Source organism: Diorhabda sublineata, chromosome 1, assembly GCF_026230105.1.
Source record: "Diorhabda sublineata isolate icDioSubl1.1 chromosome 1, icDioSubl1.1, whole genome shotgun sequence".
Classification (NCBI taxonomy): Eukaryota; Metazoa; Arthropoda; class Insecta; order Coleoptera; family Chrysomelidae; genus Diorhabda; species Diorhabda sublineata.
Genome location: NC_079474.1, coordinates 24789828 through 24817291, shown reverse-complemented (window position 1 = coordinate 24817291; position 27464 = coordinate 24789828). Strand labels below are relative to the sequence as shown.

General features: G+C 31.9%; 1 protein-coding gene across 5 annotated transcripts in view; it reads right to left on the bottom strand.

Annotated features, from left to right (window-relative positions):
- The window catches only part of LOC130441257 (RNA-binding protein Musashi homolog 2), a 453235-nt gene that overhangs the window by 112058 nt on the left and 313713 nt on the right, over positions 1 to 27464 (bottom strand). The window contains exon 1 of one of the 5 annotated variants that reach the window (XM_056774848.1): positions 21906 to 22229. The exons of the other annotated variants lie outside the window; for them this stretch is intronic. Within the exon in view, the coding sequence (XP_056630826.1) occupies positions 21906 to 21982 (77 nt within the window). The 5' untranslated portion in view covers positions 21983 to 22229. Of the gene's footprint in view, positions 1 to 21905; positions 22230 to 27464 lie in introns of those variants that run through there. 5 annotated transcript variants of the gene reach the window in all.

Below are 27464 nucleotides of genomic sequence, written 5' to 3'. Positions count from 1 at the left end.
CATGACTATATCAAATCGAGATGACGCTATTGAACGAGAAAAAGCTGAGTTTTACTTAGTACAGTCAAGATAAACTATAACAAATAATATTTTTATAACAAAGGAAATAGTTATAACTTAACGTATCTTAATGTATCTTGTTTCAATAGTGTTTTAGTGGTCGATAAAATATTGGCACTTGGATATATTCAAGTGGAAACCTATGCGTTTCAAAAAGATAAAGAATATTTAAAATTTTGCTTAAATCATGGATAGAGTAAAATTATACCAGTATTAAAAGAATTGGATGTGAATAAATGACTGAAGCTACTTAGAGACAACATGTGTTATACAATGTGTAAATGATAGATAATAATAAAGTTTCAGTGATGGTACAAACATGCCCTAAGCTAATTCCTATTCTTCCACACTGCAGAATTCTATCGGGAAAACATTATTGCCGTTTGCGCTATTTATAAGGACGCATTCATTATGATACAAAATAATTCAAGACCTCAAAGACTAATGGATTACTGAAATGAAATCAAATTGCAGATCTTAGTACCAATGGGTAGCTTAGACTTAAATCCAATAGAGCACCCACATAAAGTTGATAACTCGGCAAAGAAATCATTTTTTTCGCGATTGTGCTATATTTATACTGATTTGTTCTATTTCTTAAATCGTTTGTACATTAAGCGGACAGGAGACATGAGGTTGAAAAAATGTGGTAGCAAACACTTCCAAATTTTGATTGAGGGTGAGGGTATTTATTATAAGAAGTCAAATATCAATGGATGGGTTACTGGAATAGTACTTCAAAACTCAAAATTACGAACATATCCCAAATTGTATAATTCCAATACCTTTATATTTCTAGAAGGGGTTGCAATCCGTGAAACCAATGTACCTAAACAGATTCATGTGCACGTTCACTTATCTGGGAGAATAGTGAGAAAAATTGAAAAATACGTTTGCGGAGAGGGTCCTCTGCGTACTGAGGGTACAAGAGATGAGAGGTACAGTGAAACTGAAGTAACCTCAATTAGTTCAAATGTTGAAGTATGAGAGCCAAGGTTCCATGCAAAACAAAATATTGCGTTACCATAGCAACGCAAAATAACTTGTTAGAAGTATCAGTGTGAAGTCTTACATCGAAAAAGTAAACCAGAATTAAGTAATAAATTAAAAGAAAAACGATGTCCACCGAAATTGTGAAAATCGAAAAATTGGAGTATTGAGCCATCATCAAGTACCTGTATTTAAAAGGATTAAGAGTTAAGCAGATTTACGAAGATATGCTTAATATCCTTGGTGATCAATGTCCTTCGTATGCGACCGTGAAAAATTGGACAGCAAACTTCAAAATTTTCCATTGAAGATAATGACCGATCGGAAAGGCCAGTTTCTGAGTCAGTCGCCGAAAATATCGATGCAGTTCCTGACATGATTTTATCAGACCGTCGAATTGAGCTAAAACGGATATCTGAAGCACTGAATATTTCATACGAACGCGTTCATAATATAGTACACGTCAATTTGGACATGAGAAAAATTGCTGCAAAATGGACATTTTTGAAAGGTCTAAAGACGTTGCAGGTTCGCTGTAATAAATGGATGCAATTAAGAGGATAATATGTTGAGTAATAAAATATTTTGACATTGAAATTTTGCTTCGTTCTATAGTAGGCTAAGAATTTTTCAGTATATCCTCGTATTATTCTCTTGGATATTGAAAATATTCATCAAACAACAATCCAAATCTTATTTAAAAGATTTCCAGCACAAATGAAGTTATAAGACCTCGAGGAGGTACTACGCGTTATTGAAATTTTTTAAAAACTGGAAATTTAGATTTTTCTAAGTCTTTCAATTATTATCGTATTATCTACGATAAGATTAAAGTAAAAAGTAGATTTTTCACTGAAAATGACAAATACTAGAAAATCTTGCTTGCAACAGTATTTCGTTAGCGTAGAAGAAAGCAAAAAAAAGGAATCAAAAATAACTAGAATTATTTTTTAACAGAAAATTTTTCAATCATTACAACTAATAGATTTGTCCCAACCGTCATTCCACTGTTACAGACATTTTTTTTTATTTTTTCTGCAACCTCGTTTTTTTGTACATCTTCAAAGTTGTAGTTGTCCTTTTCTACCTCTTTTCTAGGGTGGAAATAAGAAGATACTCGTGTTACCATTCAATTTATAGGAAAACCGTTGAATGAAGATAGCTGTGTATGCAGGCGTATTATTGTGGCGAAAAAACCAGTTCCTCTTTCTTCGAAATCATTCACTACACGATAAATAGTACGTCTTGTTGGCACGTTGTTTCATCCAAAAATTTCACGTAACTTTCTCATCGTCACAGTAATCGATGATTGATTTTGATTAAATGTTTTAACGATTAAAACACATTGTTTTACTGAATATTTTTCCAAAATAAATTTGCCACGTGTCTACTTCACAACTGCCAAATATGAAATGGCAACACTAATGTTTACCAAATTGGTGGCAAAATTATTACATTACGAGTATACTTTCCCGGCGAACACCCAGTATAAAGCAGCAAAATGATTATAGAATGTTTCGGCATTTCTTTGAAACGACTGCATACAATTACACGTACTATAATGTTAGGATATTAAAAAAATAGAAGGGGATATCATCGTTCGGAATAAAGTGATTGAATTTATAAATAAATTATTAGCCACTGAAAGCTACTATAATAGACAAAAATCCAGGAGACTCTACCCTCAATATCAAGAAGCTTTGGAGAATGTACAAATCCGCAGTTGAGGAAGCTTTGAAGAAACAGTTCGAAACAGTTTTTTAATACATTTTCAAAAAACGTCAACATACTCGTAGTATTCGATAAAGCTCAGCTTCAGATTTATGCAGTTTGTGCTTGTGATTATTTTAACCAAATTGTGTATTCACAAATTGAGAGCAAGATAATTCAATATATTTATGAAGCGAGAAAAACCGGATTCACATGTGTTTTATTTCGATTTCACACAAGTGCATAATCTTCCCAAATTGCCAATTGGTGAAGCTTATTACTTAAGACAATCATCCTTTTATAACTTCTGCATAACTGATTATGAAACTCACTCTCCATTTTTTGATGGTTTTGATGCTTAATTTTATTTAATGACATTTTTTGGATGGAGTGACGAAGAAGTCCTCCATTGATTCGGCTGTTGCTTTGATTCCAGGACATAACTATATTTTATTGACGGTTATGGCCCTTCAAGCTGTTTCTTCAAAGCACAACAAGTTTCAACTCAATCTTCTTTATGATTCACAAAGAAACTGAAGAACAAACTTCGCAGCAGCTGTTTTCATTTACAATTTTTTCGTTAAGATTTTCTGAACAGAATGACAGTTAAGCAATGGTGCCAATATTTTCGCCGATCCGGTAGTTGATGGGAGTCCAAAACTACGTTTGTTAATTTCAAGTGTACAAAAAAGTTTTTTCCAAAGCGTCAACTATGTAAGCTATTTTCAACATTAAAACTATTTCATCAGCGTTTGGACCGAGTAAAAAATTTCACATCTGAACAAGAAAAAAGTAGCGCCAGCAAAAAATATTATTGACTGACAGATAGATATCTTTGTCGATACTGATCTGGTAATACAATGCGCCTTCCAATATTTCGTAGTTGGAAGTTGTAAGGTTAAAATTGAGTCCACGTGGTAAATCAATCCTAATAGGCTTTACAGAGTGTAACAATTTGAAACGATAAAAATGTAGTTCTGCGCAAAACTCTCAAATAGTCATTACAAAAATTGCTAATTAACGACTAACCTTCAATATCGATTTTTTTGGTTTACAGGTGAACGACTCTCTTTAAATTATTATCACTATTCTTTATGAAATATTCGGTATAAATATTGTATGAGTATATGATACAAAATAATTGTTTGTGTCTAGCAATATTTATTTCAATGACTTGTATACGTATTTACTTTTTATACAAATTTCTATCCGTTGGTCATCAACCTGATGATGATTGTGCTGTTCTAATCGATTTTCTTGAATAATATTTCGTATAATAATCAAAATGAATCGTTTAGGTTTCGAAATAAGACGTCCTCCCTATATAAAAGGGAGACATAACGTAGAATTTTCGAAAGAATCTTATATATAAAAACCAGTTCTATAATTAAAAAACTTGATTTCTTAGACCTTTCTCTGTAAGAATTTTTTCTATGAGAACATGTCCTTAACGTTAGAACATGTTTTATTCACCTCAAGGGTTATCTCACCCCTAAATATAATTAAAATGAAATTTAGCGCAGTGCATGAATACAATTAGTTTTATATAAAACTTCAACTCCCTTTGAAAATGAAAAGCAGCTTTTGCGTCTGGTACCCTCGATCGTACGTTATACATGGTTTTCGAGGACAACAAAAGAATTTGAAATTCAAAACTCTTTGTAAGGTCGAGAGACAGATACAGAAGGGAAAGAGAAGAAGCGAGAGCAGTTGGCAACACCCATCAGCAACAACAAAGAAATCCCCCCATAAAAGTGCAAGAGATTACTTACTACTTGTGAAGGGAAACGTAGGAACGTATCTGTAGAGGTGGGACCGGATATTCAGCATTAAGTTCGTCAATAATACTTATTATATTGAAAATAACGGAAGACCTAAGTGGCTATGTCTTTGACGCAATTTTGTGTTACAGAAATTAGAAAACAATGGATGTGTAATGTGTAAAACACCTGCAGCTAATTCAATGTACATTACCATAACTAATTATAGGTCATATATACTTTTATACAAATCGAATTAGTTTATCTTTCAACTTGGAAATTCTCTAGAATTGTATCAATGAAGGAACGCTTTAATATCAACATTTATCGGGTGAACAAATAAAAAATGGACAGGAAGTACACGAATTTAATTATAACCACTCATGTGTACCTAAATTATATAGCGCATGGTTGAATTAAATAAAAAGTAGATATGCGATTATGAAGTGGATGTTAAAAAGGGCGGGTTGTATGATGTAGAAGGTTTCCCAGCTACCTTCTTTATTTATTTCGTCAGTTGTTATATGTGGACAGGAAAACAATTATTGGTGTATATTTTAGCCCCTCTCCTTCTAAGGTAAAGTCAATTAATTGTGAAAATTCAAAGAAAAAGACTTGGATATCTGAAAGCAGACTCCAGGAATCTCATGAACGTGTTTCAATCAAGCAATCAATAGTATCACATTGGATGTACCTACTTGACAGGGTACCAGTGCTTTCAGTTAAGTGTAATCTGTTATCTATTACAAACATGAATTCAAAAATGTAAGCTGGTTGGAGCAGGAGAATTTAAGCTCAAAGTTGGTAAGACACATCTTTCCATAGAAAAGTACGCTTCTATTAGGCAGACTAAGCTAGTGACAATAGTCACTGCGTCTTAGCTTGTTGTTACAGACAACGAAACAGCACTAATTACACTGAAAAGCTAGACCACCGAATTGAAGCTAATTCTGGAATACTATAAGGCGCTTAATGAGTTTCCTAGCAAGTGAACGGGAGAGCTATTGAATCTCTGGATATAGGAGAATCGGGAGTAGTGTAATAACCTACGAGTTGGCCAGCTTGATGCCACTCAATCACTGATAACATTTGAAGAGCAGGTGGAAGGCGGCTATCACAGATACAACACCGACAGTGTCTTTCATTCGGACTACCGTTTCTGTGGAAAAGAAAGGGGAAAATCCAATACACATACTAAGCAAATGTCAAGCTCTTATCAACGAAAGATAGAAAATCCTGATATTTGACTAAAAGAAGGAACCTTGTTAGAGATGCCTGGTCAGAATTGCGGAAAATTTCAGTGATTTTAAAGCGTGGAGAAAATAAATATCGGCAAGCGCAGATATGGACATCGCATAAAAAGCTTGTGTTTGAGTTGAAAGATGTGGATACTGATCTGCTGCAGTTCCAATATACGACATTTCTTCATAAATTAGAAGAAATAACTACGCATATACCTGAGAATGAATTCAAACTCTTATCTAGTATTGATATTATTGAAATACTTTTATTAAGTAAAGGAACTAATTCTTCAGTATATATGTGTTGCTTCAATATTCCTGTCCGTTGAATCAGTTTGCGAATCTCTAACATTACAGTATGAATATCACAACAAAAAAAGGAGATAATAGTGTTGTTTTAGAGTCCACGTCAAAATGTTTCGATAAACAAGATAAAAGTACTGACTAGCATTTCTGGCAATGTGTCCACGACATCAAAAATTGGATAATATCAAAATCAGTAGATAAACTGATAAAATTGAATTGGCCTTTTCCTTTCAGGGATTAAAATCTTTGTGAAGCGATTTTATTATTATTAATTTTTTTGTATTATTCCACATACATAAAACAGATATTAAATCATTTTCTTTGTTTTTTAAGTATAACTTTTTTTTATTGCGAGCTTGCAATACTTTTTGTTTTCGGTTGTGTGCTCAGATACTTTATAATTTTTGGCTATAGGCTATCCAAGCAATTAAAAAAGCCAAGAAATCCCTATTACAATTGTAAGGGAATATGTTCAGAAAAAAGTCATATAAAATAGAAAATTAGGTATCTTTATTATGGACATCAAAAAAAGTAGGTAACCATAATAGAAAAAGTTTAAAACGTTAACAAATGAAGATGAAGTGGAAAATTGTTGAACAGTTAAACAGCTAAAAAATTTAATCCAATATCGTCTGTTAAGTTTTCCCTTTTCGGTATTTTTAAAAAGTTAACTTTAAAATTGCTTACCGATCTTTGAACCCTTGAAACGAAAATTAGACCCCAAAAATAAATGAATAGGTAAGTATCTACTGATAATCAAGTAAACAATCATGATATGAATTCTGTGATAATTAATAATAAAATAGCTGGAAATTATCAGAAACTGTTCAAAGTTTCCGGTAAATGGGTTTTGTTAAAATATATGTTAATGGTTTCATTTTTATTTAGAGGTTGAAATTAGCATCACTGTTGACTGAAACAGTTCTTAACAATTTTTAAAAAGATGGATTGTCAAACGAACGCTTCTTATGAATATTTCGAAATTCTATTCGGGGATAAAGTGAACAGATTTGCCGGATTTGGGTCGATCAAAATCCACGAACTAATGTCGAAACAACATTACACGCAGAAAAACTACATAGTAGAATGGCATTTATGTCTTCAGAATGCAGATGGTCAAAACAATACATAATTTTTTTATACGTCCGTTGTAAGCCATTAATGTTGCTGCGCACACGAAAAAACTGAATCAAGTACTACAGAAACTTTTGAATAATTACGATTTGGTCCTGTTGATTAGCCGATATACAATTAGCCAGTACTGAAGAGTGTTTGAAAACGAGACCTGTAAATAACTCCATGGTCTCGGATTGTGGGAACCATATTCACGTGTTAATGCCTACTTTGAAGTAGGAGATAATCGTGAATAATAACAAAATAAATTATGTCCAATTTCAATTTAAAGATGTACTAATCTAAACGAAACCTTTTATATATTGATAGATTATCCCACTTTTTATTATGTAATCCACTATAATTAACCTGTACTATTTGTTAGAGCCCACGATTTTGAAAGTCTTAGGTATGAAGGCAGAGCAATTCTAGTTACTAGTTCAATTACTTAACAATTACTACAGCTTTACGGGATCTCAAATTGTACAGACAAGTAATATCTGACATCACGACTGTAATTGTTAGAACTTGGATTAAATATTAGCTGGAGTATCGTATATTGGATGAATTCTACTCTGGTCTATTGATGTATTACGTTATTTCACCACATCACACTGTTCTGCATATGCCAGATGCATTGGTGATTGACACGGTGATAAATTCACTCAAAATGAAATAGAAATTCTTTGGTTTGTTTACAAGATATATTTTGAATAAAATAACTCAGAGATAAGTTTGGTTTCCATCGCATAATTGGTCCTCTTTATAGAATTTTATGTAAATTGATTTGATAAAAAAATAAATAATGAGGTTATACTACGTTCTAGGTTAAGTTTCAGAAGAAAAAACTGAAAGTCAATCAAAAAGGAACATTGGGAAAAAATTTAATTTCTATACCTGGTGAGACAGAAAATCACTTTTCAAGCAGTGCTAATTTTCAACAATCTTGTTATTAGTTTGGTATATTTGTACATATTATATATGGCGCATTAGTAGCAAGCGCAGATGATGTGACTATAATAGCAAAAGAACAGAGGGAATTAATAAAGGCGATCAACAAATTAGAAGAAGAAGCAAGCAATTACGGACTGGAAACAAATGCAAAAAAAAAACAGAATATATGAAAATGGGAGCAAACCAACTGAAAAACTAATAAATAAAATTATGAAACAGTAACGACCTTTAACTAGCTAGGAATAGCGTTGGGATAAACAAACGGAGAAAGGATGAAGGATAGGATACAAAAAGTCCATCAAGCCAAAACATAACCAAACAAAACAAAATAAAAATGTAGAAAACCCCAACAAGACCAGTAATCACGTATGCAACGGAATCAACAGTAATCAATAAAAGAGAAGAAGAACTTTAAAGAAGCGAGAGAAAGAAGAAAAAGAAAAACGAAGAAATAGAGAAAGATCTGGAGAAGAAAAATATAGTGAGATACATAAAAGCACAAAGGCTCAACAGGGATGGGCACATAGTGAAAAGAAAACCAATTGAAATGATCAAAAGAATAACGCAATGGACCCCGTTGTGGTCAAGAAGAAGAGGCAGGGCGAGAAAGATTTGGGGAAACGAAATAAGAATACTGGAAGGCTAAATGCTTGATCAGAAAGGAATGGAAAATAATAACAAAGGCAGCCAAGACAAACGATAAACTATAAAGAAAATAAAAATAGAAAACGAAGAGTTTGATTGAAAGAGATTGAAAGGCAGCTTAATAATGATTATGTATGTACACTACCGGTCAAAAGTTTTCGCGTGATACACAACAAATGAAAATAATACGATCGATGTTGATATTTATAGATAAGATATAGTAAGAATATTTGTTTTTCAGGACATTCCAAAGATGTGAAGTGGAAGAAAGACACTGATTCTGACATCACTGTATAATTTGTCCCACAAGAGCACAATCATTTGTTGTCTAGCGATTGTGGTAGCCAAATAATTACTTTCAGTACAATCTTCCTTTCCAATTCTTTTACATACCCTGCTTGGAATCGTTGACATCTATTCTTCATTTCACCTAAGCTCAAACACCTCAAAATTATACTAAAAACTCAATAAAACTGACTCAAACTCTTCTTGTGTCCAAATTTCATGTTCTTCAGACCACCACAACCTCTTAATTTTATTTCGAAGTCTTTTTTCACTGGCACCATTCCAAAAAGGCCGGCTTTTCCCAATCTACTTTTTACTATGGAAGTACTCAAAAGCATATTTTCATTCATCTGAGCTGCTCTCTATGGGCCCTTGAGTTGTCAATTATGTTTACTGATCAATACAATATGCCCTGCCGCCCTGAACGTTTTCTATCACCAAAGCCTCTGGTGGATGCATGCAGTTCTAGCGTCTCACAGGGCTAACTGGGACTAAACTACAATCATAAACACTGAAGAACTAATTGTGAGTTGAGGAATAATCAACAAATCAGCCAATACTTGCAAGTTTTAACTTGTCGCAACCACCAAGATGCGTTCATATAAAAGTAAATAAATGACGGACACTATATTTTTGGTTTGTGAGACACCATTTCAACCTTCGCTTGGCGATATGAAAGAGAAATTTGTTGTAGTATATTATTTTGAAATTTAATTAATGGATTACGGAGTAGGCAAAAACTTTTGACCGGTAGTTTATGTAACGGAATCGTTGAAGGCGAAGTTTTAGCTTTATTAAAAATTTCGCACACTTGTCAAGGACTGATATAGAATAGCTTCATAAATTCATGACATCATCCTGATTAGCTTTCTACGTGTGTATGTATATAACTGAAATGTTTGAGTTGATTTTTGAGACTTCAATAGGTCGAATTTGTTTGAAATCTTATACACTCATTAAGGATCCTGAGCAGTTTATCAGAATTAGCGATTTTGTATACCCGATATCTGGTAGTGTTTAGTGCCAACTACGTACCAAAGAAAGGTAGCAAACCAAATTGAAAAATTAGAAAAAAAAATTAACACTACAAATTGATTAATAAAAGATATAATTTTATAATTTCTTTACCCATATCAGTATCTATCAATATAAAATATTCATACTTAAATATTAATAGACATCAAGTACAAGCTTGTTACAACAAACATATTTTATTCACTTTACCCTTATTAGAATTGTTAAAAAAATATTGCCTACTTTGGTTTACTATTAAATAGTTTTTTTTATTTTTTTAATCTATTATTTATCTAAAAACTACACGCACGCTCTCCGTTCTCATTCCTTTCGATTTTATGTACTTAATCTTTTTCGAAATTCAGCGAATCAGTGATTGTCCGACTACTAATTCAATCTAGCAGTAGGTTGAAAGATTCGATAGAATGAGATCGACACAAAAAACGAGGCCTCAAGGTCGCAAAATAAAAAGAGGTAGAACCAATTCGCAAGTTCGGGAATTCTTATGCGAGAATACAAGAATATCGACTCGTAAACAATCTTCTAATGTATGTATGTCTAGGTCCATTGCAACGCATTTCGCGTCTCGATAGGAAATTTAATCAATATAGGAATTCAAGCAGCAGAATTTAAATCAATATTTAATTTCGGAAATAAAATTTGACTTTCACTGATTATATGTTTATATACATTATATATCAGAAAAACGGTTTATTGAATAAACAAAATAGTCGCAGCATAAATTGAAAAATTTGGTATCTTAAGAGTGTGAAAACACCTGCAGCAAAAAAGTGAATTTAGAATGTAAATAATTCCAGGTAACAATCGAAACGTATGGTATCAACTAGACAAAGTCAGTCTGGATTCTAGTCCAGTAGGAATCTTTTTATTAAGATACAATATTACAATAACAATATGGCAACACTGTAGTAATTGATACAAAATAAATATAAAGATGTCATTTCAGGATAAAATTCTTATGGAAGTTTTCACAAATATTCAATATATGTATTATAAATATAGGATTAAAAGCTTCTAAGCCCTCAACTCGTCAGTTCATTTGAAAAAAAAAAACAAAGAACATATCCACCTTAACACAAGAGTCACCCTCAAGAGGCGTCTAGGAATAAAAACAGAAATTCGCCAAAGTAATTTTACTCAAATATTTCGGGTGTAAAATAACAAGCGAGGATCTGTGAAAGGTCAAGTTAGAAAACCTGTCAGCAATATTAGGACATCTCAAATAACCTATCGGGAAGAACGTGTCAGTCGCAAATATACAAAACATGTATAAGACCAAGGATGACATACGGCATTGAAATATATCTAACAAATAATATTCTAGGAACTGAGATGGAGACCTCGAGAGCTACGAGTGACGGAATAAACTTTGGCTGAGAAGAATGAGAAAGAGGTGTCAAATAGAAGACGTGATTAGATAAATAAGAGAAGACTACAATAGCTTGTTGATAGGAAGAACTATGGAAGAAGACCCATCGGACTATGACTAAAACGATGAGGTGACAGTTGGCAATGTAGATAACAGGAAACGTCAATTTAGACCGGAACTAAACACGCGATGTACCTTTTTGACCAGTTACATGTTTTCAATCAATGATCGTTAGAAGACTGTAAATTAGACACAGAAGAAGGCTGCAACTGTTCGGTTGCCGTTATAGAATACCCTGTGAGATGAATAGTTGATAGACAAGAATATTTACAAGCACTGAGATTTGCACTAATCGTTTCTGAATATTTTCGTATTTTATTCATTGCAGCAGGAGGAGTAGAAGATTTTTTCGAACATTTCTGGCAAACAAATGCTAGTGTACCATTCAGAATCGACCGATCTACCTTGCTGTAATGGAGCGTTGGCGACATGTCCAGTTATTCCGAAAAAATAGGCGACCATTTGCTTCGCAGTGCTCGTGAGCGAACAACTTGTTGGATTTGGCTCGTCTTGAAGTTCCAACAGTCGATTGTTGTTTAGTTTCGGGTTCATATGCAAAGATTCATTATTCGCCGCCTGTTACTCAGATACCACTCGTATCACAACACTTTCTGAGTACATTCGCTATTAAAAATGTCAAACTGTATGATGGCAATGTCAATTTTAAACTATCCCCTTTCAGTGGAGCTGTTCTGTTTCGTAAAGATTGTGATACAACATACGTTTGTGACCTTGACATTTTATGTTAGGTTAGGTTAGGTTATGTGCGGACATATTCATCATATCTTGTGATGTATATGAATATAGGATAGGTCATGGAAGAAGACTGATGATTCTTCTAAATAGTTGTATTATACATTAATAAAACATTATAAAACCAGTTTAGATTTACAAAATGTGTTAAATATAAACTTGTTCCCTCAAAAGGATTGTCTCATTATAAAGTTGTAATTTTATTCAATACATTTGGATAACTTAGCATTTTGAAAGAGCTTCATATGAAGGGGGTTTTTTGTGGTTAAAGTTCGCCTTTTTAGGATTTTTTCGGATCTCCTTTGATCCTCATTAGAAGCAAAATGTCTTCTCACGATGGCCACTGCCTCATTTGTAATTTGAATGCCTTTTAGTAAATTTTACATGAAAATAATTAATTATAAAAAGTCAACGTAGATATTCCAATTTTAAAAATGTAAATTTTGATTTTCTTATCACCTATTCCAGCTTTTTTAAACCATTATGCAAGAATTTCACTCGTTTTATATGCTTCAGAACTGCATATTCAATTATTGAAAATACTGGAATTTATGCAATTCAACATTTAATGAACGGGAAAGAAATTGAAACTTCAATATTTATCAAGAGGACAACGCATAGACCCTTTCGTACTTATTTTGAATATTCATTCGATCGCCTATACACGATTAAAAATGTATTATTACGTGTAGATTTATGATACATAATACTATTTGGACAATTGTGGGCAAAATTTATAATTTAATTCAACAATACAAGCGTATCGAAGAGGTTAGATAAACTTCCCTTAAATAAAATAAAATATAACACGTACGATTCAACAAGTTCCCATCTCTAATAAAGAGAGTTATCTACAAGTGGAGGACCATAAACCCCGACGAAACTTTTTGTAGATTGACACAATTAGTTACTGGCATGCAAGTACAGTCGTGTCAAAAACTACTGATTTCCAGAAATTCAATCGACAAATGAGTAAGAAAAAGTTCATCATTTTGATAAATAACTTTTTTTTGTTGTAATAAAGGTTTTTGATATTTCGACTTTATTATAAGAATATAAATATAAATAAGTATAAAGAATAGGTAAATTTATATACGAGTTGGGTCTATTAAATAACGAGATTGATGATGTAAAATATCTTATTTTAATCTTATGTATATTTTATTCATTATCACCTTTGATATAATATATCCCTCCCCATCGCTCCATGCGAATCTTCCATTAATCGAAACAGAACAGGAAGTCTTTTTCTCTTGGTTCCTTCTGGACACCCGTCGCTTATTTTAATTGTAAAAAATGATTTTTTGTAGCATTATATCTTCATTATTAATGGATACCGTATTTCCAGATAAGATCAAAATTTATAATTCAATTTAAATATAACAATAAATTATTCAAACTTAGAGTTATTCCTTTATTTGTATATTAAAATATGAAATATGGCAATTGAAGATCAAGATATTCAGTGTATTCAAAGTTGTATACAACTAAAAAATTTATGGGGCTCTTGTATGGAATAGGAACTATAGTTCTAAAATAAATGAATTCACAGTGGCCATTTAAGTATTGAAAAAAGTTTGGACACTAATATTTTTCAAAAATATGGCAATATCTAACCATTTCTCAAATATATTTAGAAAAGTAAATAAGGGTACTTTAACTTGTGCAAAATTCGAGCAAACACCTTTTCAGAATGAATAACCGATACAAGATCACGCTTTACTAAAGAGTTTGATCTGCAGTTTCAGGATTCCATTCCATTCAGCATAACTACTTGTACTGGAACGCCCATTATCCTCACGTCTTCATTGAAGAAGAATTAAACTCGTCGAGATAACACGTTTTCAGAATGAGTAACCGATACAAGATCACGCTTCAAGAAAGCATTTGATTTGCAGTTCCAGCATTCCATTTTGTGGTGTAATGAAGCAACTTCAAAGCTGATCGGTAGGCTTAATCAGCCTAACCTTGAAAAAGAATTAAACTTGCCTGGTGTGTGTGTGTGTGGGCAGGTATCCATGCGGGAAGTCTCGTGAATCTGTACTTTTTTGAGGGTCATCATTTTTCGAATCCCTTTTGTAATTTCTTTTAATAAATTCATTTTGTACTTACGGATTTCTCCAGACCTTCTAATCTAACCACGTATGTCAGTAATTAAGCAATATTTTCTATACTATTTCAAGGAGACTTTTTGTTTCCGTACTAAATTATGTGTTGAACTATCTCTATCTATACGGACGAGAATTACTTATTTACACTAATCACCAACCTCTAAAATGGTTGTTTAACGTAAATATGATTCAGATTCGCGCTTAATCCGGTGGAAATTAGACTTTGTGGAATAAAGATATAAAATAATTTATAAGCAAGGGAAATTTAATCATGTAGTCAATTGTTTAAGTAAGTCGACCCCCTTTATCTGAGCAGTAATGAGGCTAATACACATACCATTCAAGTGAACAAATTAAGCACAGATAAAGATAATTAAGTCCATCTTTATCCAAAATTGAATCCTACCTTATTAAAGAACAGAAAATCGAAGACAAAATTATATTATTTACTGGTAATTATTGCCGCAATTGCTCATTTAAGTCATAATTTGAATTAAAAAATGGGATATTGAGTGATAAAATTTCAAGAATTTGTTTAATTTTAATTTCTTATAGTTATGATTAAGTTCAAAAAATCTTAGGTCCAAGGTATAACTGAGCCAAAAAAGAAGAAGTCATGTCAGATAGGCTGCAGTATTTAGCAAAGCTTGAGTATTTATGAGAAGTCTTGAAAATTGACAAATTGAAGGAAAAGTTTCTGATAGCTATGAATGTACCTACGGTAAACATAGATGAGGCAATGAAGATGGGTGCTGTAATCAATACTGACCGAAAGGACACTTATACATACAAATAGTTCTCACTATTTACAGCAATTTGTTAATTAAACATGTATTTTTAACAATGTACGTGCAAGAAAAAGTCTTGTACCCTTGTTCCCTTTTAAAACCTGTATCTCCCAAAACCTAGACTGATTTCTTGCTTTCATTTTGATGCTAGTTCTGTTCACAACTATATCAAATGGATTAATCAAACTAGCAACATTCAATTTTGGGAATTTTTTTCCTGACTTTGTGACTAATAACGAAATGAATGAGGAAATTCCAAATGACCCCAAAGAAACTTTTGAAACCGTCAATTACAAAGAATCGGCCGGAACAAAATACTTTTTTAGGGACTAATGAGTAACAAAAATATTCCATCTTATTCTCCCTGATTTTTCATCACTAAATAATTAAAAAATAGTACTATTTATAGGAATTTTGTCGTATGTTGAGAATTTGATACGATTATTAATTACTAACACCAGATGTATGTATTTAGAACTCCAAATTAAAAATCTTCGACCAGAGACTTCTCTCATCATGTCAAGATCATTTACAACTTGAAATGGTATGAATTCTCCCTTGTAAGCTTTATTTACAGTACCTGATCAGACCTTCAGTTTCTTTCGACATTTAATCTATCCACTGAATTCGAAAGTAATATAATTATTTTTTTGTCCGCAACATTCCAGTTTCATATTTTCAGAAGGTTGAAACTGAAAAGTGAACTAGCATATAAGTCTATGACTTGTGGATGTTTCAATTGATGATCTTGATTTTGGTTATTTTTTACATTTATACTAATGCATTTCCTTTTGAATGTAACTGAAATACCTCCATTTCACTCATTCAAATTCTACAGGGTGTCAAAAATAAAGTGACCCCTATATTTTTCTCCATACCTGTAAGAGTTATCAAAAAACTTCAATTACAAAAGTTCTTTGTATTTAAAGGAATTTTTAGATTATAGACATTTAAATTGATCGCCCTATATTTCATTGCGTTTTTTGATTTAGTGGTAAAAACAAAGGTAATTTTCATAAGACCGATCTATTTGATTTCCGCGCGGTTTATGAAATATTTAAGGTTGTTTGAATATTTATTGAAAAATCATTATAGTTGGATAATTCCGCAAAATGGAAATGAGACTGACTAACTGGCATCATTTGCAAAATGAATTTTTAAACACAAAACTTAAGCTTATTGAATTTCTATGCTTTTCGAGTCTAGAATCATACTGGGTGTCCTTTTTTACTGTATGAGTTTTGAATTTTGTAAATAACATAAATTTTTATTAGAAATAATTCAAGGATTACCAGCTTATATGAAAACCATGCTACAGAAAAAAATATCATATGTAGGCGTAGGTAACTAATGGATTCCTATTTTTTGGTAATAAACGGCTTGAAATCAAGGAGGCTTAAAATGTCTCAACAAAAACAAAAAATATTACGAATGCACTAAAAATGACAGTTTTATATGACAGTTAAGACAGCCGTGTAAATCATGGAATTAGTCGTAGTTTCAATTTTTGTTTATAATGTAAAGTAATTTAAAATATAAGCTGAAATGGTTTTGCATAAATATACTAAAGAGAAGAAAAATTAAATCTTTATATTTGTTATATTGCAAATAATGAAAGTTCATTCCGTTCCATAAGAGAATATGGAAGACGTTTTCCCAGCAGACTTGACTTGAAAAATAACAAACGTAACAGACCAAATATTATATGGACGGAAAATCAACAATTGTTAAAAGATCTAGCATCTCTAACGTGACCTAGGGTTAAATAGAAGTAGCATTGTGCATTACAAATTGAAATAGTTTGAGCCCTTTAAGTTTCTCCCGATGCAGTTTCTACTGGATGCTGATTATCAAGAAAGGCTGGTGAATAATGGACAATTTTAGAGAAAAATTTTTGAAAATGTATTTCGGACGGACGAAGCTATTTTGACAACGGCTAGAATGCACAACACAATTGCCACAGCTGGTGTCGAACAAACAATCATATAATAAGAGAAATTAAGAGCCAAGTGCATGGTAGTGTCAAAATTATGTGTGCAATAATAAGGGACCTAGTAGTAGGTCCTAAGGTATTTTAATTTGATCAGAAATCAAATAGAAGGTGAAATAAACAGATTGCTGCGAATATATCGAGAAAACATGGTGTTTTCCAGCAAGACAGTACTCCATATCATTGTGTTAAACCTGCCAGCATTACAATATAACTATCTGTAGATATATGCGTGGCCTCTTACGAGTCATGATTTAACGCCGATGGACTTTTTACGCGGAGAACTTTAAAAAATAGGGTATACAAAAATAGAAATGATTATACAGTGGTAGTGAAAGAAAAATTCGAGAGGAAATTAATTATCTCACTCAAATAACTTTTTTGATAACTCTTAGAGATAAGTATATGTTTGGCACCCTGTACTTACAGGTTCTAACAGAAGCAAGTTATATAAATATTTTTTATATTAGTGAAATTGACATAAATTTTCACGTCATTCTCCAATCAAGATGATCAAATGCATTTTGGTTGCTAAAGAAAAGAATGACAACAATATAGAATTTCTATGAGTTGTGAATTGAAAGGCTTTTCTGTGTTAGGTTGGATTTTCAGGAACCATTACAGGCAATATCTCTAAGTAAGTCTCTTACTTTATTTATGTAGAATTTTGTGATTACATATATAAATCAAAAATAGATAAAATGAAACAGGATAATAAAAAGTAACTTTATAATATAATGGTGACATGTAATTTGAATAAGTTTTGATATACTCAGCATAATTTATAACATTTGTTGACATAAAAAAAACTGACACACATACACATGTGTAGCAAACAGTATCTTGATTATTGATAGTGTTGCATTAGTATCGAGTTCAAAACTAGGCAGGTGATTAAATTGACTCATTTTACAGTGCTGACTGAGATTTTTCCAGGAATAAAGCTATTGTTTGATACCAGTTGAATGTTATAGTTTATATATAGTATAATTAGATGTAAATCGATTTTAAACAATCAAACATATTTGAAATTCGGGATTATGGAAATATCATAATACAAATCAATCAAATATTAAAGTCAATTTTATAGTTGTTATCATTTCTCGGTTTAATGCAAAAAATGCCAATAATTGTGTTCCCAACTTTATAATGCAATATCATATTCCATCAATATTGCAATATATTGCTCCTAGAGCACTTGCTTCGGAAAGAAATTTGAAATAACTTTGCATGGTAAGGTAATGAGCATCTGCAGGTAATTTATCATCAGAATAACTCGTTTATGATCACCAAGTAATACCCTTAAACTAATAGTCTATTATTGCTTCTTTTAATCATCCTTCCCCAACTTTATCTAAAATCTTATCTAAAAAGAGAAAGATTATTCCATTTCGGTAGGTTATTTATTTGAAATAACCATTGACAATTGTGGGATATACACTCGACAGCAAAAAACCACACTTAATACTTTTCTTATTAAAAGCTAATTTTCAGCAATGTGTTTGTTTTAGTAGGTATTCTAGTTATTACAGAGAATTACGGTCTTAGCCCATTAAACGAATCCTTCAGGATTAGTAAACAATTAGATAAAACTTCTGATTTGATTGATTTGACTTGTTAAGTTAATTTAGCTGTCGATCCTACTCTAAACTGTAAGTAGTTTTTCACACATTTAAACATCTTTAATTTATTAACCAAGCCTTTTCTGTAATTAGACATGGTTTTGACATAGCCCGAGCTGATCCTTGGCCATAGAAGGCCGAAGCTTACGGTACGTTGTCGAAACACTTGGAGTAGCGAAGTCTACCATTCACGATGCACTCCGGCGTCTCTGGGAGACTGGTGGCTACGATAGGAAGGCCGACAGTGGGCGACCAAAGGCAACAACGGCAGTAGATCGATTTATTCCGCTCTTGGTATTGAAAGACCGACAATTGAGGCTCCTGAGGTTCGGGAAAGACTTGAAATGGATCGAAATAGACGTGTAAGTGCAGACACAGTACGGCGGAAGCTCAGGAAAGACGATTATTGGCCGATCAGTATTCTCATGGGACTCTGGAGCAATGGGGAATTGTTTTATTCAGAGATGAGTCTCGATTTGGTCTATATCACTCAGACGATCGAGATTTTGTTTAAATAACCTATAAATTAAAAAATTCTCACCATAAATAAAAAGATTAATAAAATTATAAGACAAAATCTAAGTGTCCGGTATTTTTGGTGTTGAATTTATAATTTAAAAAATTATATGGTTTCTAAGAAAAAAGTACTGGTATCTTTAAGAACCAACTCTTGACCTAATTGACTTGAAAATGAAAATAGATGATCATGTTATAGTATCTAGTAATCTGTGATTTGGAAGTTACAAAATGAATTTATAATAATAAAAATAATGACAAATAGATTGGAACCAACAAAGCACTCCAATAAACGAATATTGATGAAGATTGGCAAAAGAAACCTTCAATGGGATGCAAATACAATGGAATGATGAGATCCGATTCAAGTTTAAGTTGGAGATAGTAGAAGTAAATATATTCTTAAAAAAACATGAGGTTTTCTGTATAGCTTGTCTCAAAATAAAATTTTCAGCATCATGGTCTTTGAAATACAAGAAGCTTTGAAGCAACTGTCTATCGAATCTGTGGGAGATTATGCATTTCAATAGGTATAGAAGTATAAAAAGAACTAAAATACTTAGAAGTATGTATCATACTTTTCGATGGGTTTCCAGTAATCCTGACCTATTAAAATATTGTTGCATGATATAAAGAAGGTATTTTGATAAAATTCTGCAAGAGAAATACTTTCATATATGGGAATCTTCTACACGAGATACCATAATGAATTTTGTCAAGGCTTTTTTCTGGAATTTGTTCAATGCCTCTTGATTAAATTTAAATGTTTTCTCCGATTTTTTTGTTATGTTTTGAATTACTTATAAAGTAACTTTGTCCCCCGTATATAGTGCTGTCTCCCAGAATCTAATACTTTAAACCAACTGAAAACATAGTAACTTCAGTTCAAGATTAATTTCTCAAATATTTGGAAAAACTGGATTCAAACATGGTATACCATTACCACCATTATGGTGAAGAGAAATTAAGAGTGAAGCAGAACAATGTATTTGAAAAAATGACAATGTAATAGTCACCAGATTACATGGAAGCTTCTAAAAATGGATTGAAATATTACAGAAATATTATGTGTATAATTTTGAAAGAGTATTACAATAGACCGAAATTTTGGAAAAAAAATTAATATTTGAGTATTTTATTGTTACACAAAGATTTTCATGTTATCAAACCCTATTTTCATTAAATATTCGTTCTAAATTTGTTCTTACATATTATGTTTTATGTACACATAGAAAAGAATCTGTTAAGAAAAAATTCGAGGACGAGAGTAGTATAGATAGAAACCAAAATGGCCTTCTTCCTTTGCTTAAGAAAATGTCTATCAGTCCCTGCTTCCTGTGTAGTATGCAGGTAACAAATAACCCAACAAGCCCCTTTCACCTCAACATCTGGCGGGTTCTTTCAACACATGTTTTTATACCATTTTGCTATTGAATACGGATAACATGTGCTTATAAAAAATATATAGGTATATATGCAACTCAAATATACTTAAAGTTTCCAAAAATGAAAAGAAATGCATGAACCTACAAAAGATTCCATGCAAAAATATTGATATTATAACAGATTGAGTATAAACTCAGAGTAAAATATTCCAAATTCCGAAACAGGTAGTTTCCAACTACGGTAAGTGATTTTAAAAGTAGGTAAGCATTTTTAACAACAATACTATTTGCCAAAAACACAATTCTATTGAAACTGGTTTAAATAAAATGAAGAACTATGTACCCAAATTCTTAGAATATGATCTTAAAAGGAAACAGGTAGAATAGCGTATTTATACATTAAATTAATTTCTTTTATAAAGCTTATGGAATTTGTAATGGATAATTAAAGGACCAAAGCTAACAATATTTACACAACATACAAAATTTTTTTAATTATTTCCATAGTTAGCACAAAGTCTACTTTTGCAAGAATTTAATTAGTATTTAGAAAGAAATCGTCGATTTTTTCTGTTATTCCTAAATAATTACAGATTGAAAAATAATTCCATAAGAAAATCTAGATTGTTAAATTAAATGAAAAAAAAACAGGTAGATAGATACTAAGAATCAAACACTTAATAGTAAAACTGGTACTTTTTACAGTATATTGTTTGAAAGAGTCTTTGAAACCCAAGAAAAAGATATAAATAACAAACATTACCGGAAGCATGCTGATCTAAAAAATGGGAAAAATACGACAAAGTGCTTATCTATTTAAATAAAAACCACTGCTTTTTAAGATGCATTGTTATTAGTATTGGAAATTCATTGATTAAATGATTCTGTATGAATTTTAGACTAACTCCTACGTGCTGAACAATTAGGTACCTTATCTACTTTCTTTCTACAGTATTTTTTATTTTATTATATCATATCATTAACAAGTGATTATCTAAAAAACTAAAAACCATGTACGATTTTTTTAAGTATGACTAATAAATGCAATTTTTAAAAAGATCAGCAGCTTACCCAAGCTTATAAACATAAACAAAAACAAACAAATCAAACCACAAGATAGCCGGCAACACCGCTCCAAAAAGAAAGGTTATGGTTTCTTTTTAGGGAAAGAAACATGTCTTGGTTTACATTAGCGTCAATATATCCACTTACCCATGAATAGGTTGCGGTAGCACTGGTGGCGGAACACTGTAAGGCGAAAACAATTTTCCGGGTGTCTCGAACAACATCGTATTTCACACAAAAAAATCAAAACACAAAGTATTAGTTAAACACAAATAAACAGAAATCGTAACGGTTAGACAGCACGAGTTTCGTTTGTAAAATTGAAAATCACCCCTATGACTGACGAAAGAAGACTGATGCAGCTGTATGATTTCGTCGTTTGTCGCCGCGAAATCCGAAAGCAGCCCTTCGTTATTCTTGTCTACTGTATTCTGTTCGTTTCGTTTCTGGTTTTGAAACCGTTGAGGTACTGGCACAAAGCAGCACGGAACATAGAACGCCGGTTCAAGCGTCGAGAAGCTATGTTGCCGATACGTCAAAAAATTTAATAGTAGATGAGAAACAATTATTTCTATTGAGAAATTTATTAGTTATTTCTTGCTTTAATTGTTTGCTGTAATATATTCAGTTCCAATAGATATGCTAATGCATAATTCTATCAAGATTTCATTGTAAATTATAGATTCAATTTTCCTAATATTAATACATACAATGAAACGGATACATAGACACAAGGAAATTATTAAGTTAGGAATCTTTAGCAGAATAGTCAATTAATAGTAATTGAATGGTTTCACTTATTTGATTAAAACTTGTTAAATAAATTAAACAACAATATTATAGAGAAGCGTCTAATTCAATTATTTGAAAAACTTGTATGTATGAAAAATATGTTTGGTAATAATAAAAATTTCAAATTAATTATTCATAAAAATATCTAATTGCCAAATTTGTCAATATCTTTTATAAAAAGAAAAATAATGATAATTAGTATACATTTCATGATTTTCCTATAAATTTATTTTATTAATCTGGCAACTACGTCAATGTAGGGAGCCGGCATGGTATTCGCAGCGGATCAGCACAGCCGGCGTTCGTTGGGACGCCCGATTGGATACGACCCGACCCACCGCACCACATGCTTGATCGTCTACCATGGGATTATTGTCAATTGGACTGATTTTTATAGCTTTCGAAGGGATGCCGATTGTATATATTTTGATGGATATAAATTGTTAGAATTATGAGTCTTATTTGAAGCTAGAAATTTTTTATCCCTAGCCCAATAAAAAACAATTTTAAATCTGTAAGTTAATAAATTGTTTGGTTATTAATATAATCATGTTTACAGTGATTATATTAAATATAAAAAATTAATAGATAGTTTTGTATAAAGGGTAGATTATACCCTGGTTTCCCCGTCTAAATATTAGACGATAAAATATGGTAAATAAGAATATCAATATTTATAATTCTCACAAATTATCTGTAGGTATAATATAGAGTACCAACCAGAAAAATCCACATTGTTAACAAGACAAAATTAATTTTTAAAGTAGCGAATGAAACGTTTTTGATGGGCAAGGTCACTTTAAAATTTTGTGTATTTGGTAGATTATGGCGCCAAAAACTTGTTAAATGTTAATCGCACATGTGGAAGATAGAAAATCAGTATTTGTCTTAACTGTGCCCAAAATCAAAGCTAGCAAAACAAGGCCACTGTACTGTACAATTTGTTAGAAAAAACACATTTGGGCGAATTCTCTGTATTATAGGAAAATATTAAGCCTTTTTAGCAAAAGCTGGAACAGTGCCATGGTTGGTGGAAGAATACCACAGCTACCTAATGATATTTAGAGGACAGCATATCCTTTCCAAAATGTACACCGGCTTACTATCTAGATCTCGCATTTCTTTACAAAAACTAGAGACCTGGACAATGAATCATTTCAAATAAAATAATATGTATCTAATTGTAAATTTATATTTGGATATACTAAATGTGTACTTTCTGCACGCATTAAGTAATTCATACATCAATATTATTTTTGTGTGTTTTAGATGCAACTTTAATCTTTAAGAATATATAATTTCTTCAAACATACAATAGATACAACGTCTAATCCATAATCGCACTCACAAACTAATTTGAATTGTCGAAGTTTCCTTTGATGCCAGCAAAAATGTTTCAACGTTTTACTGTGGTTGTTACCTCAAAATTCATTAAAATTGGGTGTAAGATCGTAGGATCTATGAAACTTCTCGTGAAATTCTATTCCAACTACGGTTAAAGTTTGTTTCTCTTCACCAAAGAAACAAAAATAGAAAAGATTATGCTTTTAGACTTTTCAAGGACTTATCCATGTTATGCAGAGTTAATTAAATTTCTAGGGATGAAACATTCAATTTACATTGCAACATGAACTTTTCTATACCTATTACATTAATAATGGCATGATAATGAAAACAATAAATCAAATGCAACAATAAATTTATTTTTGAATATAAAATTTTGTATGTATTGTTGATAATGAACTATAAAGCATGTGTTTCATTGATTGTACTTTACATCAATTGTAGTGTCAATTTATTTTTCGAATATACCAACTTGAAGTCTCTTCGAGGTACTAAAAACCTTTATACAGTGTATTTCGGTATCCTATAGCTAGATCAAGAGGAACAGGTAGTTCGAAATTGATAATATAGTTAGGCCGAACTCTTTCTACAGCGGATTATAGATTTCGAGGAATGACACTTAACGCATTCTCAGAACATTGAATATTTCTTCTAATACAGAATACTGAATTGTTCAACAATATTGAGTTATAGACAACTATTACTGCAGTTCAAACTTACCATGAAAATTGTTTGCAGTGGTTAAGTTTTAGAGTGCGCAGATATTTTTTAATAATGAAAGTAACGAACATGGTAAGTTAGGTTAGGTTTTCTATCAAATTATAATAAAGCTCTTAAAAGGCAGAGCATTAAAAAAACAAAATTTCGTTTCGGCAAAAACATTATAAAATTTGCTTCTTTATAACTAGTAGTTTTATATTGTATACCTTTAATAAAAACTGTTAATTTTTCTGATGTGTTTATTAATAATCAATAAAAACTCTCTACAAATCAATATTTTTATTCCAAATAATAAATTTTATCTTACAGGTAAATATTATCTACCCCTCTAGCCTGCAGGTAGTTGGGCCCAACTATACGCCGCCTGTTTATTTTACAGTTACATTTTTCCATGAGTGCTTGTCATAATAAAGTAAAAGAGTGCGATCGCAAAAATCTATGCACGCGTCAGTGAAGTCTCAACAAGCTTTACTCGAAGTTTCGACTTGCTGCTTCGATCAAATTTATTATATTAGTGCTCGAAATGTTTTTGGACCAAAGTGAGCAAACACCGCTCCAAATGGGCAGATAGCTTATGCGTGCATAAGTCTCCAGTCAGTATATGAAAAATGCGTTCTTTTGATATATCGATCGACGATGCGCACTCGAGAAAATTAAATTATCGACAATTTGACATGCACTCGGGACATTAATATTGACTATTTCCTTCGAAAAATTTAAGCCAACCAAAAAGCTGTAATATTTTATGTTTACCTAGCAACGATCAAATTTCAGCGATAATACTGCACTAGTGCAAATTATCGATAATTTGCACTAGTGCCAAATTTTCGTCTAGGATTAATAAACATCATTTGGTTTTAATTTTATATTTTAAGAAAAGGAACAATTATTGTTTATTTTAAATTAAATTTTTCTCAGGAAACAGTCTGCCAAAATGCCCTCTCGTGCATGTCAAATTGTCTCATAATTTATCGATAATTAAATTATCGACAATTTGACATGCACTCGGGACATTAATATTGACAATCCTTAGGTTTGTTCTTGGCTGCTGTACTGGCAGAACTAGTTTAGGAAGTGTACACTAAAGCGTTCTTTGTTGCAGAACCAGCGCTAGTATCGATTTTCTTAGTAGGAGTGAAAGAGAATTAGTTCACCCAGTTCACTGTACTGCTTACACTGGATCTAGAGTCAGTTTAGCCACAGCAGTGCAATAAGTGTAGTATTGAAACGGTGGCACTCCATATTCGTCATCGGACGAATGTAAATATCAAAAAGTATTAAAACGTTTTTCATTATTGTTAATACTACAAGGCCTGAATCACATCAAATAACCTCAAATACAACAATCAACAAATGCTCCATTGCTTCAATTCAGTACAGTTCCAGTACAGCTACCAAGAACAAACCTAATGTATATGATATGATTATAAAGTAATTTCGAAGAGCAGTAATAAAGTACGATAATGCACCTGCACTTTTTACGTGTTCTTTTGTCGACCAATTTTATAACGATATTAGTTTCAAAAAGTTTCATAATCCTTTAACTGCATATGATAGCGATTTGGATAGATTTAATTACGACGAAGTGTTCTTCACTGTTAGGTAAACATGCTTAAATTTTAAACGTTGCTAATTAAAATCAACACCTTTCACTAATGACATTGAGATATAATTCATGTTATTTAAACAAAATTAATCAAGAAAAACCTACTACTTTTGGACAATCAATTTTTATTTTAAACAAGTATAGCTTTTTTAATATTAAGTATGACATATGCGGTTTCTATTTCTAATTTAATAGATTAAGACGCACTATATAAAAATATATGTTAATAGAAATCAAAATATGTGCTAGCTACAGTACTATACTGTATATACACTACTGGTCAAAACCTTTTGCCCACTTTATAATTCATTTATTGAATTTCAAAATAATACACTTCTACAAATTTTTCTTCCATATCTTCAAGCTAATATCGAATCGGTATCTCACAAACCAAAAATAATAGTGTCTGTCATTTGTTTACTTTATACGAGCGCATGTCGGTGGATGTCACAAGTTAAAACTTACAAGTATCGGTTGATTTGTTTATTATTCTTTAACTGTGAATTATTTCTTCGATATTTATGATTGTAGATTGGTCCCAGACAACCCTGTGAGACGCAAGAGCGTACTGTGATTTATACTTTTTGGACCAAGACATATTTTTCTAAACTTCGCATACAAATTGTTTTCGTTTTCTCAAATTCAGAATTGTAAATTTTAAAATAGGTAATACCAAGTAACTATCGGTTGGAAGTTTTGCATTAATCGCAATTCTTCATAGTCTAGGCAAAAGTAACCGTGTCATTGTGGCCGAATTAAAAATACATCGACGTACCGTGGACTACAACGTGAAAAAAATATGCATACACCAGGAGCTTGAGCGATAGAAGACGTTCATTCTGGACAGTCTCTAAAAACCTCAATAGCTAAAAATAAAAGTATTGTATTGATCAGTAATCGTGATTGTCGGTTTACTGGCCCAGATATATCAGCTCAAATCAATCAATCTATAGAGAAACTGGCCTTTTTGGAAAGGTGGCAGTGAAGAAACCTCTTTTAAGATATCAAAGTAAAATTAAGAGGCTACAGTGTGCTAAAGAACGCATAAAGAGTGGAAGAGAGTTTTATGGAGTGCTAAGTCAAAGTTTCAGGTTTTTGGGTCTAATAGAAAAGTGTTTGTGTGCAGGTCAAAGGAGAAACAAATGTGTAATCCCGACTGTAAAACACGGCGGAGCCTCAGTGATGATTTGGAGATGTTTTAGAGGAAAGGTGACTGGAAACCTGATAGAAATTAAAGAAATTTT